We start from the raw sequence: 13336 nt of genomic DNA, 5'->3' as shown, positions 1-13336 counted from the left end.
ACAGTCGTAGCCATGCTGGCGTTTTAGGTGGCTGATAAGGTTTGATGTGTTGACTCTCGATATTTACCTCCATGGCAGAACGGTTGCAGAACATTTGCTATAAATAGTAGACAAGCGGTACAAAATAAATGGATGGATGAATTGTAATCACGATTAATTACACGATTATTCATTAATTTGAAAACATGAGTATTTATTGTCGCACCAAAACTCAAAATTCAAATAGTTTAAAAAAAAACCTGAATATAAATTAGTAACAAATAAACCACACAAAGTAAAATAATAATAATAGCAATAACAATACACTTAAATAACAATAGCAATCTAAAAAACTATTAAATTCAGTTTTTCCGTTTTGTTTTTATCTGTTTTTCACCTTTTACCAGTACACATATTTTATCACCATAGAGTGTGTGCTTTTTGTGTAAAATAACATTTGTTAATTAACTGCAAAAATCCTCACATTTATTGGTGGAATAAATCTTTTGAAAATGTTGACCAGTATTTTAGGTCAAAGCATAATAATTGTGTAAATGTATGAATAAGGGCTTTAAGTAAATTATGCTTGTGCAAGGTACTTTTTGGAAACCTTAATTTTGCTAGCTCAGTCAAACTGGGCGTAGCGCACCGCACTATTATTGTGAAGGGGGAAGTGTGCTGTGTTGTTCTTAGCTTGATGAGTAGAGAAAGCAACTCACTGTTAAACCCCCCCCCCCCCTCGAAAAAAACTCCTCTCAAATCATTGTTACATGGATGATGTCGTTCACAACAACTCAAGCAGATGTTATGCGTTGAGGACGTATGGATTGTTCTTGCTAGTTTCAGCTTCGTAGTTTATCAGGACGGGGCGGCCGCGGTTGAGTGTGTCGGGAATAAATGAGCGCTACTGGACACATTATTTTTCCAAACAAATGTTTTTTCTCCTCCCAATGACAACAGCTAGTGTGTCCATGATTATGACTTCTACTTTGTTTGATCATCCGTTTTACTGCCGTGTTACAGACACCGTTTGGAAGCAATTAAGGACTGTAAATAAACATTTACACAATATTTCTGTGTAAATAACTCATTTTGCATCGTATATATCTGCGGCTTATAGTCTGGTGCGGCTTAAATATGGGGGGGCAAAATACAAAAATTTAGTGGGTGCAGCTTATATACCAGTATATAGTCCAGAAAATATGGTAGTTATTGAAAATATATTTAACGGCTTAGCATGGCTTGACCTACACTGGAGTGTGTTTACCACATTTAAGACAAAAATTTGATACAGGCAAAAAAATAATATTAGTGTCCTCCATATCATTTATTTTTTCTTGGTGTAAAAATATTGGACACATTCAAGGACAGAAAGTGAAGGACTTACTTGTTTCCGACAAGCAGACAAGGAGAATCGTGGCCATACTCCATCTGCAAGTCCTACAAAAAGACAGAAGGCATCACTAAATTTGTGACATATTATTCATTGATTGTACTTGAATTGTCCCTATAATAAAAAAACAAACAAGAGGAAATTGTGATAGGACTGAACCCCTGCTGTCAAATGACTGCAAGAGATTATTTTTGATTTATTGACAGAGCATTTGCTGAATTCATAGAGATGTGCGTTTTGTGCATCGTTCACATTGTGGCCTTACAAATGCGGCTGTCACAAATGTCACCACAAGCATTGCCTCAGCTAACAGTGACCTCAAATTATGTTGGCCCGTGTTTTTACAGCCACCCACTACTTGAACATGTGTACTGAAAGCTAAAATTAGGGTTTCAGATTAGGCAAACAAATGTGTGTGTTGTAGGGCATACCAATTTCACTTAACACCCATTTATTTACCTCAGGACATGTGCTAAGGCAGACCTGGGCAAATTAAGGCCCGGGGGCCACATGCGGCCCGTTAAGCTTTTCAATCTGGCCCGCCGGACATTCCCAAATATTTTTTTTAGATCTTTAAGATGGAAACTGTAGCTGACATTATTATGTGCAGTGATGTTTTCTAATGACCGTAAGTCTTGAACTATACAAAGTATTTCAATGGTTGGAATCTGTGCTTTTGGATGATATACCAGTTACTATGGTCATCTAATTAGTTACTATGGTCATCTAATTAGTTACTATGGTAATCTATGTTACAGCAGCTCAGACGAGGCACCAAGCAGTGTGGGCGGGAAGCGTTTCCACAGACGCGGAAGGAGATTTTCACAACAAAGTTCTAAAGCTTAGTGATATATCAGATATATCAGATTGTAGGTGGGGTTTATTTTGTACCCTTTGCGTTCATATTTCACTGTTTGTTGCATTTTTGTTGCGTTTCACTTGATTGTAAAATATGTTGATCGAAAGGGGGTGTGGCATTCATATTTTGTCAATATTCAGTGTTTTATCGTTCATAGAAACATGTAACATTCCATTACGTTTTTTAAGGCGGTCTGTCATAACGTTTTTAGCATTCAATCAGACATTATTGTGAGGTTTTGTATTAGTGTCGCTAAAAATAGATATACCGGCCCCCAAACACATTTTTTTCTCTAAATGTGTCCCCCGAGTCAAAATAATTGCCCAGGCCTGTGCTAAGGCCAATAATTTAAGAGAGACCATTGGGTAGGGTGACATCTAGTGGTGGGGGTTTATAGTAACTCTGCCAAGCTCTACTGCAATTTCACTCGCTTTTGCCTGGATTTCTCCCAAGGTGGCTTCTCAAACGTGTCATGACTCCCAACGGTTAGCCAGCGCCATCAATCAATATGGAGTGAACTTACTGCCCAAAATTCCACAAACACACAAAAATGTTTTTATTCACGCTCAACGACTCACAAGTAAAAAAAAACAAAAAACAATTCTTCAATTAAATTACTTTAATTTTTGCTAGTAAAAAACATTTGCAAGTTATAAAAACAATTTTCTGCAAGTAAAAAAACGATTTTTGCAAGTATAAAAAATATTTTCTTTAAGTTAAAAATTTTTGGCAGTAATATTACACCCTGTGCGATCCACACACCTGCACTCGGAGCAACCGTAAATCGCACTCTACAACGACATATGGTGCTGCTAAGTCACTGTAAGGCCATCAGAGCTACTGTTATTAGCATATGGTGCCATCCGCCAAAAATAACGAAGAAGAAGAAGCAAAGTGTGGGGTGAAATGGGGAAACCGACAGGTTAACTTACAGGTTGAGATCATTTCCCCTCTCCTCTTTAAATTTTTTGGGGACGGCGTGGCTGGGTTGGGAGAGTGGCCCTGCCAGAAACCTGAGGGTTCCTGGTTCGATCCCCAGCTTCTACCAACCTCGTCACATCCGTTGTGTCCTTGAGCAAGACACTTCACCCTTGCTCCTGATGGGTCCTGGTTAGCGCCTTGCATAGCAGCTCAGTGTCAGTGTGTGAATGTGTGTGTGAATGGGTGAATGTGGAAATAGTGTCAAAGCGCTTTGAGTACCTTGAAGGTAGAAAAGTGCTATATAACCCATTTATAATTTTTTGGAGGACGGCACCATGCGCAAATGATGGGGTTTTTTTTTACTTGCAGAAAAAAAAAAAAGTTTTACTTGCGAACCGTTTTTATACCTGAAGATTTTTTTTTTTTTACTTGCAAATCGCTTTTTTAATTGAAGAAAATTGTTAGTTTTTTTTACTGGAGAATTGTTGAGCGTGAGTAAAACATTTTTGTGTGTTTGTGGAGTTTTGGCTGACTTTTCACTCCAGCAATCACTCTTCAGGAATTTATGTACAGTGTCAGAAAACACAACTTTTAGCGGACATAAACAACAACTTTTGTTGTTATAAACGCAGCCTTTGTGGTTTTGCTTTAACATTTCAGCGTCCGGGATGCGGACACGCCTTTCTGTGGTCCTGTGAGTGGCACCACCGACGGTGATGGCGTCCCATCCCGCTATCCTGGTGCTATGAAAAACATTTTCTTCCCGAGCTCATTCCCACATCCACTAATCACCTGTTGCCCGCCGTGATAGAAAAATAAACACAATTATACGCTCTCTGTCTTCGTCTTTGTCATCTGTGCTTCCTAACGTAGTCGTCATGGCGCCACTAGCTGTGGCGTTCCGGTGTGAATTCTACAGCTACAGTGTATGTGTTTGTTTTAGTAATTCAGCAAATCCTGGTCAAAAATGATAATGGACCATGATGGTGCCCATGAGGAGTTTGTTCAAAGAAAAAAACACCACTAAGTGAAGCCACAATGTGTAAGCAGCAACGTGTCAGGAAAAACACATCTTTAAAAGTGACATAATGCAACAAGTGTGCAAGAAGGAGAGAAACAAACGAGAGAAAGCGCAAGCATGACACTTGCTTTCTTCATCTACTGTACGAAAGGTTAGAGCGCAACATAAGAGCAGCAGTGTACAGAAAGAGAAAGCAGAGGAAAAACTAACCACCCAAGAGACAGCAAAACAGTGCCTGCGTCACTCTAGGGCAGGCCTATTTAAATGGCGGCACAAGGGCCAAATCCGGCCCCAGAATGACACCACACAGGCCCCCCCCGAGTTCAATTCAAAACTCAGGAGACAAATATTTCTGCAGTAATTCCTAAAACACTGCAGTGCTTCTGTTGTATGGAGGAACTTAGACCACTGTAAACACATTGGCAGATTCTTGCATTGATAAGTTAGACATAGAACACTGGGGTCCAAACTTTACATTTACATACATGCAAAAAACCTCACATTTGTTGGTGCAACATATTTGTGTGGAGCACCAATAAGTTCTATGCTTTTTAGCAGATGTATGTACCGTAAGTCCAGACTATAGAGCTCACCGGTATTAAAGCCACAACCACTGAATTTTAGGGAATACAAATAGTTTTCCATATATTAGGTGCACCGGACTATAAGCCGCACATACAGTATATACGTTGTGAAATAAATATTTACACAGAAAGATTCTGTAAATATTTATTTACATACCATAATTGTTTCCAAACGGTGCCTGTAACACAGCATGAAAATGGCTGATCAAACAAAACAGGAGTCATCGTCATGGATAGCTAGCTCTCTAATCAGCTAAGCAGACTCAACAACTCCACGCTGAAGTTTTGGGGAATTTACTGCAGAATTTGTGAAACTGAAACAGTAAAAATAAGAATGCCGCTGTTGGTTAATAATACCAACACAGACATTCATAAACGTGTTAGCATATTAGCTAATGCTAACGACCCTAGCTTCATTACATTACAATAGCTCGTACATATACGCAAGAAAACACTCCTTCAAACATGACACATGGGATGATTTATTAAGTATGAACAGTTTTAGTTATATTGTAAAACTTACAAATGTTGCTTGGAATTATCAACGAAGAATCCATACAAGTAAAAACGCTATGGACGACTAGAAGACTGAACGGCAGTAAAATGGAAGGAGTGAACAAATTCGTCCAAAAGATGGCGCCATAGCACATACAACGAAACACCTTGTCAGTGTATTTGCTTGTTTTTAAAAAAAAACGTTTTGTCTTATGGCCGTCAGCAAAAAAAAATCCATAAATTAGAATTTTAAGCGAAGGAAAAAAGTAGGGGCTTATAGTCCGGAATTTACAGTAACTAAGGTGTTGCTGTAGCTTTTTTACTTTAGATGCACTCAGTAGTCATTTGTTCAACTTCTTTAGTTATACAAGTTGTGTCCTTCAAGGTTTTATCTTAGCTTCTCTGTTTTTTTTTTATCATTTGGGCTATTCAACCAGTGTGCCGCAAGTTCAGTTGGAAAACAAATCTTGTGAGAGGGTCACATTTTTGTAGCATATTCTTAGAAACACTAGAGTGCTGTCATACAGATGATCTATCTTTTTTGCAGCATGTCGTTAAAAACAACAGAGCGCTCCTGTAACAAAATAAATAGACCAAACTCAAACATCTACTGCAGAGGAAGCTGGTTCTCCAGAATATTTCAAATAATAACAATAGTGAAGGGAGAAGTCCGGCCCCCCTCAAAACAATTTAGTTGAAAACACCTGCTTTTAGAGGTATCTTCCTGCCCTTGAGCAAGACACTACACTACACACCTCTGAACTTTGCTGTTTTAGTGTGTCACAACTGATGTGTCTGAGTGCTTTTTGTGTGATTGTACAAACATCTGAAGGCATGAAAAAGACAGCAGCAACAGTTAATGAGGCTGGGAGGTGGGAGGGGAGAGAGAAAGTCAAACACGTGAGCAGTAGCAGAACATGACACCAATCTCCTGAAATGAACACAGAGGACGCACGCTGGAAATGAAAGGAGAGAAAAGGAAGGTCAAAAGGCGGGAAAGCCTGTCGGGGGGCCAGGTTAGAAATGGCAGAGAAGAAGTTAGAGACAATGAAAGAAGAAAAGAAAAAAACACAGCAGGTGGTTGGAAGGAGAGAGACGAGAGAGTACTACCAGATTAGATCTCGCGGTATAGTAGAGCTCCTCAACACAGTCCAGATATGGCTCAGAATCACACTGGTCAGCAAGACAAAGCGAGAGAGACCTCAGTTAATACATCAACCTTGGACGATAGAAGGGGACAAGGGGGAGAGGGGATGGGCAAAAGGGGCATCGATGCAAGACAGACAATGGCGACGTTTGAGGGGGGGGGATGGACAAAGGCCTAAATGGGCCCTGGAGTCTGTGGATCGGCAAGAATAAGAGAGAGGATACATTTTAGGATGAGTGGAGGAGGCAGAGATGAATCCAGTAACCACCTGCTGTAGGTTTGAAAATACAAACATTAGAAGTAGTGACTTTGTACTTCTTCCTCTAGTGACACTGCAATGTCAGAAATAGAGGACTCGAGTATTTCTTCATACCGTGGTCTTTACCATGCCAGTATAAAATAGGACAGTATTTCCTCATGTAGAGATGTAGGTTAGGTCTTTAGTTTAGTTTTTTTTCTTTTGGGTCATTACTGAAATGCAGCGCTTTTTTGCTAAATGCTAAACACAGAGATCACCTCTGTTGTGCTGAAGTTGTTTGCTGCGATAATGACGTCTGCCGATGGACAAAGGCGATAACCTCTCAGCACCATCTGTTATTTTCCCCTTTTGGGGTGCAGTGATTGTTGATTTTGCGGGATGCACGATATCTATTGATTTAGATTTAAGTGTAACTTGTGCAAATCTGGAGGTCAGAAAGACTTGACAAAAGGTGGATTTGACAAAGTGTACCTGGAGATTCGTCCCAACAAAAGTCCGTAGACAGTAAAGGGCTTGTCGTTCCATGCCATCATTTACATGATGACATTAGATTGCTTTAGCACTAAGGTGGTCTCTGGTAAACGATTTGCACTTTTCACACATTGTGGCGATAGGACGTCCTTTTCTTTGCTGCTGACTTTAGGGCAGCTTCTTTTCAAAACACATTTGTAGCGATGCCAGATGGGAAGACCTATAAAGACAACACAGAGCCGCTACACTGGTTTTTTAGCTGGTTGATAAGGTTTGATGTGTTGAAGATCTGCTTTTTTTATTCCCTCCTCGCAGAATGACGCCGTGGCTCGGTTGATAGAGCGGCCGTTCCCGCAACTTGAGGGTTTCTGGTTCGATCCCCAGCTTGCGCCATCCTAATCACGTCCGTTGTTACCCTTGCTCCTTAGGGCTTTGAGTACCTTGAAGGTAGAAAAGCGCTATACAAGTATAACCCCATTACCATTTACCATCATGCAGAATGTCTTCCTCTGATGAAAACATGTTTGTTTATAATGAGCTTAGGGGTTTACATTAGGTTTACATTACGCACATAGTAGAAAAAGAGTGCTTGATTCGCTCACCTTAACCCACCTACATAGTACAGTACGGGTAATCTTGCCTCATTGGAGCGTTGTTGTTTTTTTAAATGGGTTATTAGAGCTACTTTTTAAAGGAGACCTATAATGCAAAACCAACTTTCCTTATCTATTGGTTATTATCTATTGTGTACTTGGGATCTGCATAAGTTCCGAAAATGTGAAATCAAACCATGGAGGCATGGCGTTGATATTTATAAAAAAATCTTGCCTTCCTTCATACTTTCTCCAAACGAGACAAATGTGTGAGATTTTCCAATTGGTGACATCAGCGGATATCTTCACACATGGTCAAGTTTTATCCAAAAACCTTTGCGAGAGTCTGACAATGTCGTCAAATAAGCTCCTTCTTTTCCTCTATCCTCTTGTTGTGGGGCAGACTGACTCGTGCATGCACATGCATCCTCCGAACATGCCATTTATATTACAAAGTAGAATATAGTTCAAACTTATATTTGTCTATAGACTCCATATAGAAGCGCTAAAAACTACAACATGGATGACGGGGAGTAGAAGCAGTCGAAGTGGAGGCACGGTCACAAAGCATCTTGAAGACAGTCTGCAAAACATAATCTGCGCAACATTTCGACCAATGAACCACTAATACATGTTATGTAGACCACAAGGAAGTGTTTTAAATGTAGAAAACATTTATAATATGACCCCTTTAATGTTATCCAAACTATCAGTGTGACGTCAAAATCGATCCCGTATTTATCGTGCATCCTTAATTTAAGTGTTAAAGTGCATCAAAGCATGGCATCTATAAGAGAGGAGGTCACTAATAAACATTGTCATAGCATCCTCAGTACAAAGAGGCATTGTTAGACTGTAAAACTATTTGTGGCAAAAGTATTGACATGAAAACAAAACGCTGTGAAACTTACATACGGCCATATTGCTCCGAAATGTGCGGGTCAGCGATAAATTGGGGGATTATATTGTTCCTTTGGATAAATTGGTGAAAAGTGAATGCAATAACGAATTTCACTGGTGGTTTCAAACAGATGAAAAAAGCAACATGGGATGTCAGACGGTGCCGATACGATCCTTTCAATTGGGGCTGCACGATTACGGTAATCGACATTAAATCGACATCCAGGTTTTAAGTAGTGCGATAAATAACCGCAAGAGGCTGAAGTTGTTGTTTTTTGGTGGAGGTGGGTTTTGCCCCGCTGTCACTGGCATTTCAGTGACATGTTCGCCAATCATAATTGTTGAGTCTTGCGTTTTTTCGTCTCTCACTTCAAACAGGGAGAAAGAGGTCTCACTCTTTGCATCGCTCGCCGCACCTGAGCGTGTTTACTTAATAGGTACAGTATAACTGAACGCAGTGATCCCTTTCTTCAGTCATTCACAATCTTTGGCTTGGTGGGCGGAGCGCGAGGCGCCAGCTTTAACGCACAGGAAGCACCGACTGCCTCGCTACTCGCGACTTGCCAGTGAATAGCGTCGCAAAGTAACAAAAGTTAAGAGGAAAAAAATATGACTACAAAGCCAAATGTCTCTTTGTGATAGTATTTCAGCTTCAAATTGAATGGGCAATAAGAGCCCATCAACACGAACAAACGAGCGACAATGCTTAATCACGTGATGGAAACAAAACAACAACTGACCTCGTTTTTCCAATTAGGAAAAAAATGCACTTTAAGATGTTCGACATTTATTTAAGTACATTCTTTGCTTTGAGAAATGAGTCTGTTTTTTTTTTTGTTTTTTTTTTTTAGAATAATAAAAGTTATGTGCCTTCCAATTACAGTACAATGGTAAACATTTCTACAGTAATGAAAAATACTAGTTTATATCCTTTTAAATCGTTAATTGCATTATTACTACATAATATGTATAATAATAATCACTGTATAATTTTTAATCAGTTATTTCTTCAGTTTAAGAGCATTATGTAGACAAAAGCTCTGAGTTTGCATGAAGATAAATATTTTTAAAGTAAATGATTGCATATTGTTCAAATGTGTGGTAACTTGACACAAGAATGCAGTATGTTGAACGACAGTCTAAAAGTAACATGTCTTCCTTCACTTATTTTCACAGTTTTATGCACGTGTAGGTATAAAATATAAAAATCGCAAATAAGTTTTTTTTCTCAAAATCGTGCAGCCCTACTTTCAACGTTCTGCAGACGTGAAAGTGAAGGACCGGAAAAGACCGGAGAGTGCCAAGTGAGGACAGAGAGGGTGTGAGGTGGTGGAGGACTGTGATTGTGTAAATGAAGCTGGTGCCATTGTCCACTTGCAAATAATACTCTTATCTGCTTCAGATACTACGCAACACAGATTTACAGCCAAAAATGAGTAATCATCCCCGCAATGCCAGTGACATATTTTAGAAGTTCACAAAAACCCAATTCCACACCAGTCAAGGCCAAACCTCCAAGGATAAGCATTCATACATCAGTTAATACCTCCTGCATGTGTCGAGAACCCAGGGTGCACTCAAAAACATAACAGGTAATTCCTTTAATATTGTTGTAGTTCTGGTCACAAACCAAACAAAGCTCCTGTGTACAAGACCCACTCAATATTAACCACCCACCCCACCATCCCTGCAATTAATATACAGTAGATACTTTTAATAGCCGCTGAAGATACTTGCAAACATTGCTGTGGTGTAAAAATCCAAAAATAACGTGATAGAGTGGCACATCATGAACTGTAAGTGGGTGGGCTGGTTCTTTTTGGGCTCAACATACAGTAGGTGAGGACTGGCCATGCTGGTACTGGTCATGTGACAACCACACTAACATAACTGCACACATGCAAAGAACGAATAAGTCACTAACCGGTTCATGATGGGGCTCTGTCTCCTTCCTCAGCGGGGGGTCAAACTTCACCTGACCGACTGAGGGAAAAAAACAAAAAACATAGACGTCAACATGGAATTGTGTGTGCAGCGACTGATTGATATTATATATATATATATATATATATATATATATATATATATATATATATATATATATATATATATATATATATATATACACAGTGCCCTCCAAAAGTATTGGAACAGTGAGTCCAATTTGTTTATTTTTGTTGTAGACTGAAAACATTTGGGTTTTACATCAAAAGATGAATAGGGGACAAGAGATCAACATTTCAGCTTTCATTTCCAGGTATTTACATCTGGATCTGATACACAACTTAGAAGATAGCACCTTTTGTTTGAACCTACCCATTTTTCAGGAGAGCAAAAGTATTGGAACATGTGACTGACAGGTGTGTTTTGTTGCCCAGGTGTCTCACAATGACATTGATTATTCACACAATAAATAGCACTGAATGTCTGAGCTCAGTTCCACATTGGGTAGGATAGGTTTGCCTGTGCAGATTGCATTTAGAGGTCGAAGCAACATGAAAACCAGAGAGCTGTCTATGGGTGAAAAAGAAGCAATTGTGAATCTGAGAGACGATGGACAATCAATCACAGCCATTGCACAAATATTGGCCATAGCCAGCACAACCATTCGAAATGTCCTGAAGAAGAAAGGAACCACTGGTGTACTAAGCAACAGACGTGGAACAGGTAGACCAAGGAAAACATCAGGAGTTGATGACAGAAACATTGTGAGAGCTATAAAGAACAACTTCTAGTGACATAAGCAACAACCTCCAGAGGGCAGGAGTGAAGGTATCACAATCTAATGTTGGCAGAAGACTTCATGAACAGAAGTACAGAGGCTACACCAGAAGATGCAAACCACTCATTAGCAAGAAGAACAGGAAGTCCAGGCTGGAATTTGCCAAAAGGCACAGAGATGAGCCTCTTCTATGGGACTGATGAGACAAAGATTAACTTCTTTCAAAGTGATGGAAAGGCGAACTTTTGGAGAAAGAAAGGATCTGCTCATGATCCCAAACATACAAGATCATCAGTGAAACAATGTCATGGCTTGGGCTTGCATGGCTTCTTCTGGGACGTCATCTTCATTGATGATGTGACACATGATGGCAGCAGCAAAATGAACTCAGAAGTCTACAGAAACATTTTGTCTGCTAATTTAAAGAAAGATGCAACCAAACTGATTGGGAGATCCTTCATCATGCAGCAAGATAACGACCAGAACAACAAAGGAGTTGATCATGGGCAAGAAGTGGAAGGTTTTAGACTGGCCAAGTCAGTCTCCAGACTTAAACCCAATAGAGCATGCATTTTACCTGCTGAAGAGGAGACTGAAGGTAGTAACCCCCCAAAACAAAGAACAACTGAAAGAGGCTGCAGCGAAAGCCTGGAAAAGCATCCCAAAAGAAGAATGCAAAAGTTTGGTGATGTCAATGGCTCACAGGCTTGATGCACTTATTGAAAGCAAAGGATTTGCAACTAAATGTGAAGTCTTATTCACTTTAATTTGATTTAAGTTTATGTTCCAATACTTTTGTTCACCTAAAAATGTTGTGTTCCATTACAATTAATGCTATCTTCTAAGTTGTGTATCAGATCCAGATGTAAATACCTGGAAATGAGAGCTGAAATGTTGATCTCTTGTCTCATATTCATCTTTTGATTTTAGTCTACAACAAAAATAAAGGAACTGGCCTCACTGTTCCAATGCTTTTGGAGGGCACTGTATATATATATATATATATATATATATATACACATATATATACATATATATATACATATATATCGTGCATGGACTCACAGTTGATCTCAGAGAGCGTCTTTCCTTCTCTGGTGCTTCTGCTGGTGGAACGGATCCGATGAGGGACAGCCACCGGAGACTTTAGGGATGAAGAGATGGACACACGGTCAAATATCTGCTCAAATGATGCACACCGCCGACGCACTGTAGGCCACTCGAGAAGATTACAGAAGGTGAAAAACAAAACGTAATCTGATCGCTATTTCCTGCGAGTGGAATCTTCGATGACACAGCAAAACAACCAGCCGCACACAGCAAGAAGGTCATCAAACAAGAGAGTGTACACCAAGCCTAAGATGTGCTCAATATGTGTTAATAATTTTTTAAAGGATTCAAGCATAAAAATGGCCGTTTAATACCTGAGTGGGGAAACAGACAAGACACTCTCCTCATGATTGTCTTTTGAATTCATCATTATTAGTTTTTAAATACAATTACTTCTACTACCGCGGCTGATCTTCATCTCAAAGCCACTAATAAACACAGCAAACACACACAATGCTTATAAAAGCATTCAACAAGAACAAACCAGCATCAAACGCCATAAAAAAATGTATGTATCAAATGTTTCTAGAATCAGTTAAAAATGTAATGGTTGGATACATTTGAAAGTGTGTGCAAAAATATCATACTACTAACAGACTTCTAGTAGCATAAATTCCGGACTATAAGCCGCTACTTTTTTTCTACACTTTGTACCCTGCGGCTTATAAAACGGTGCTGCTAATTTCTGAAATTTTCTTCGCTGATGACAATAATGCAAAGAGTTAAAACAAAAAACAAGCAAACACCCTGAAAAGTTGTTATTGCTTGTGCTATGGCGCCATCTTTTGGACGAGTTTGCTCACTGCAGGTCCTCAAGTGTCCTTCCATTTAGTGCTTTAAAACGGAAGTAGAAGTGCCTTTCCGTCTTCTAGCCGTCCATAA

At 39.5% G+C, this 13336-nt stretch overlaps 1 protein-coding gene across 8 annotated transcripts in view; it reads right to left on the bottom strand.

Annotated features, from left to right (window-relative positions):
- LOC133657800 (mitogen-activated protein kinase kinase kinase kinase 3-like) overlaps positions 1–13336 on the bottom strand; it is a 103966-nt gene that overhangs the window by 33234 nt on the left and 57396 nt on the right. For 5 of the 8 annotated variants that reach the window (XM_062059540.1, XM_062059541.1, XM_062059546.1 and 2 more), the window contains exons 13-16: positions 12410–12488; positions 10547–10605; positions 6363–6425; positions 1367–1419 (exon numbers count right to left, since the gene is read on the bottom strand). In XM_062059540.1, coding sequence (XP_061915524.1) covers positions 1367–1419; positions 6363–6425; positions 10547–10605; positions 12410–12488 — 254 coding nt within the window. The remainder of the gene's footprint in view (positions 1–1366; positions 1420–6362; positions 6426–10546; positions 10606–12409; positions 12489–13336) is intronic. The other 3 variants (XM_062059542.1, XM_062059548.1, XM_062059545.1) reach the window with 1 other exon arrangement.

Source organism: Entelurus aequoreus, linkage group LG09 (genome assembly GCF_033978785.1).
Source record: "Entelurus aequoreus isolate RoL-2023_Sb linkage group LG09, RoL_Eaeq_v1.1, whole genome shotgun sequence".
In the NCBI taxonomy this organism is placed as follows: Eukaryota; Metazoa; Chordata; class Actinopteri; order Syngnathiformes; family Syngnathidae; genus Entelurus; species Entelurus aequoreus.
Note: the sequence above shows the minus strand (reverse complement) of the source record. Positions and strands in the feature narration are given on the sequence as shown.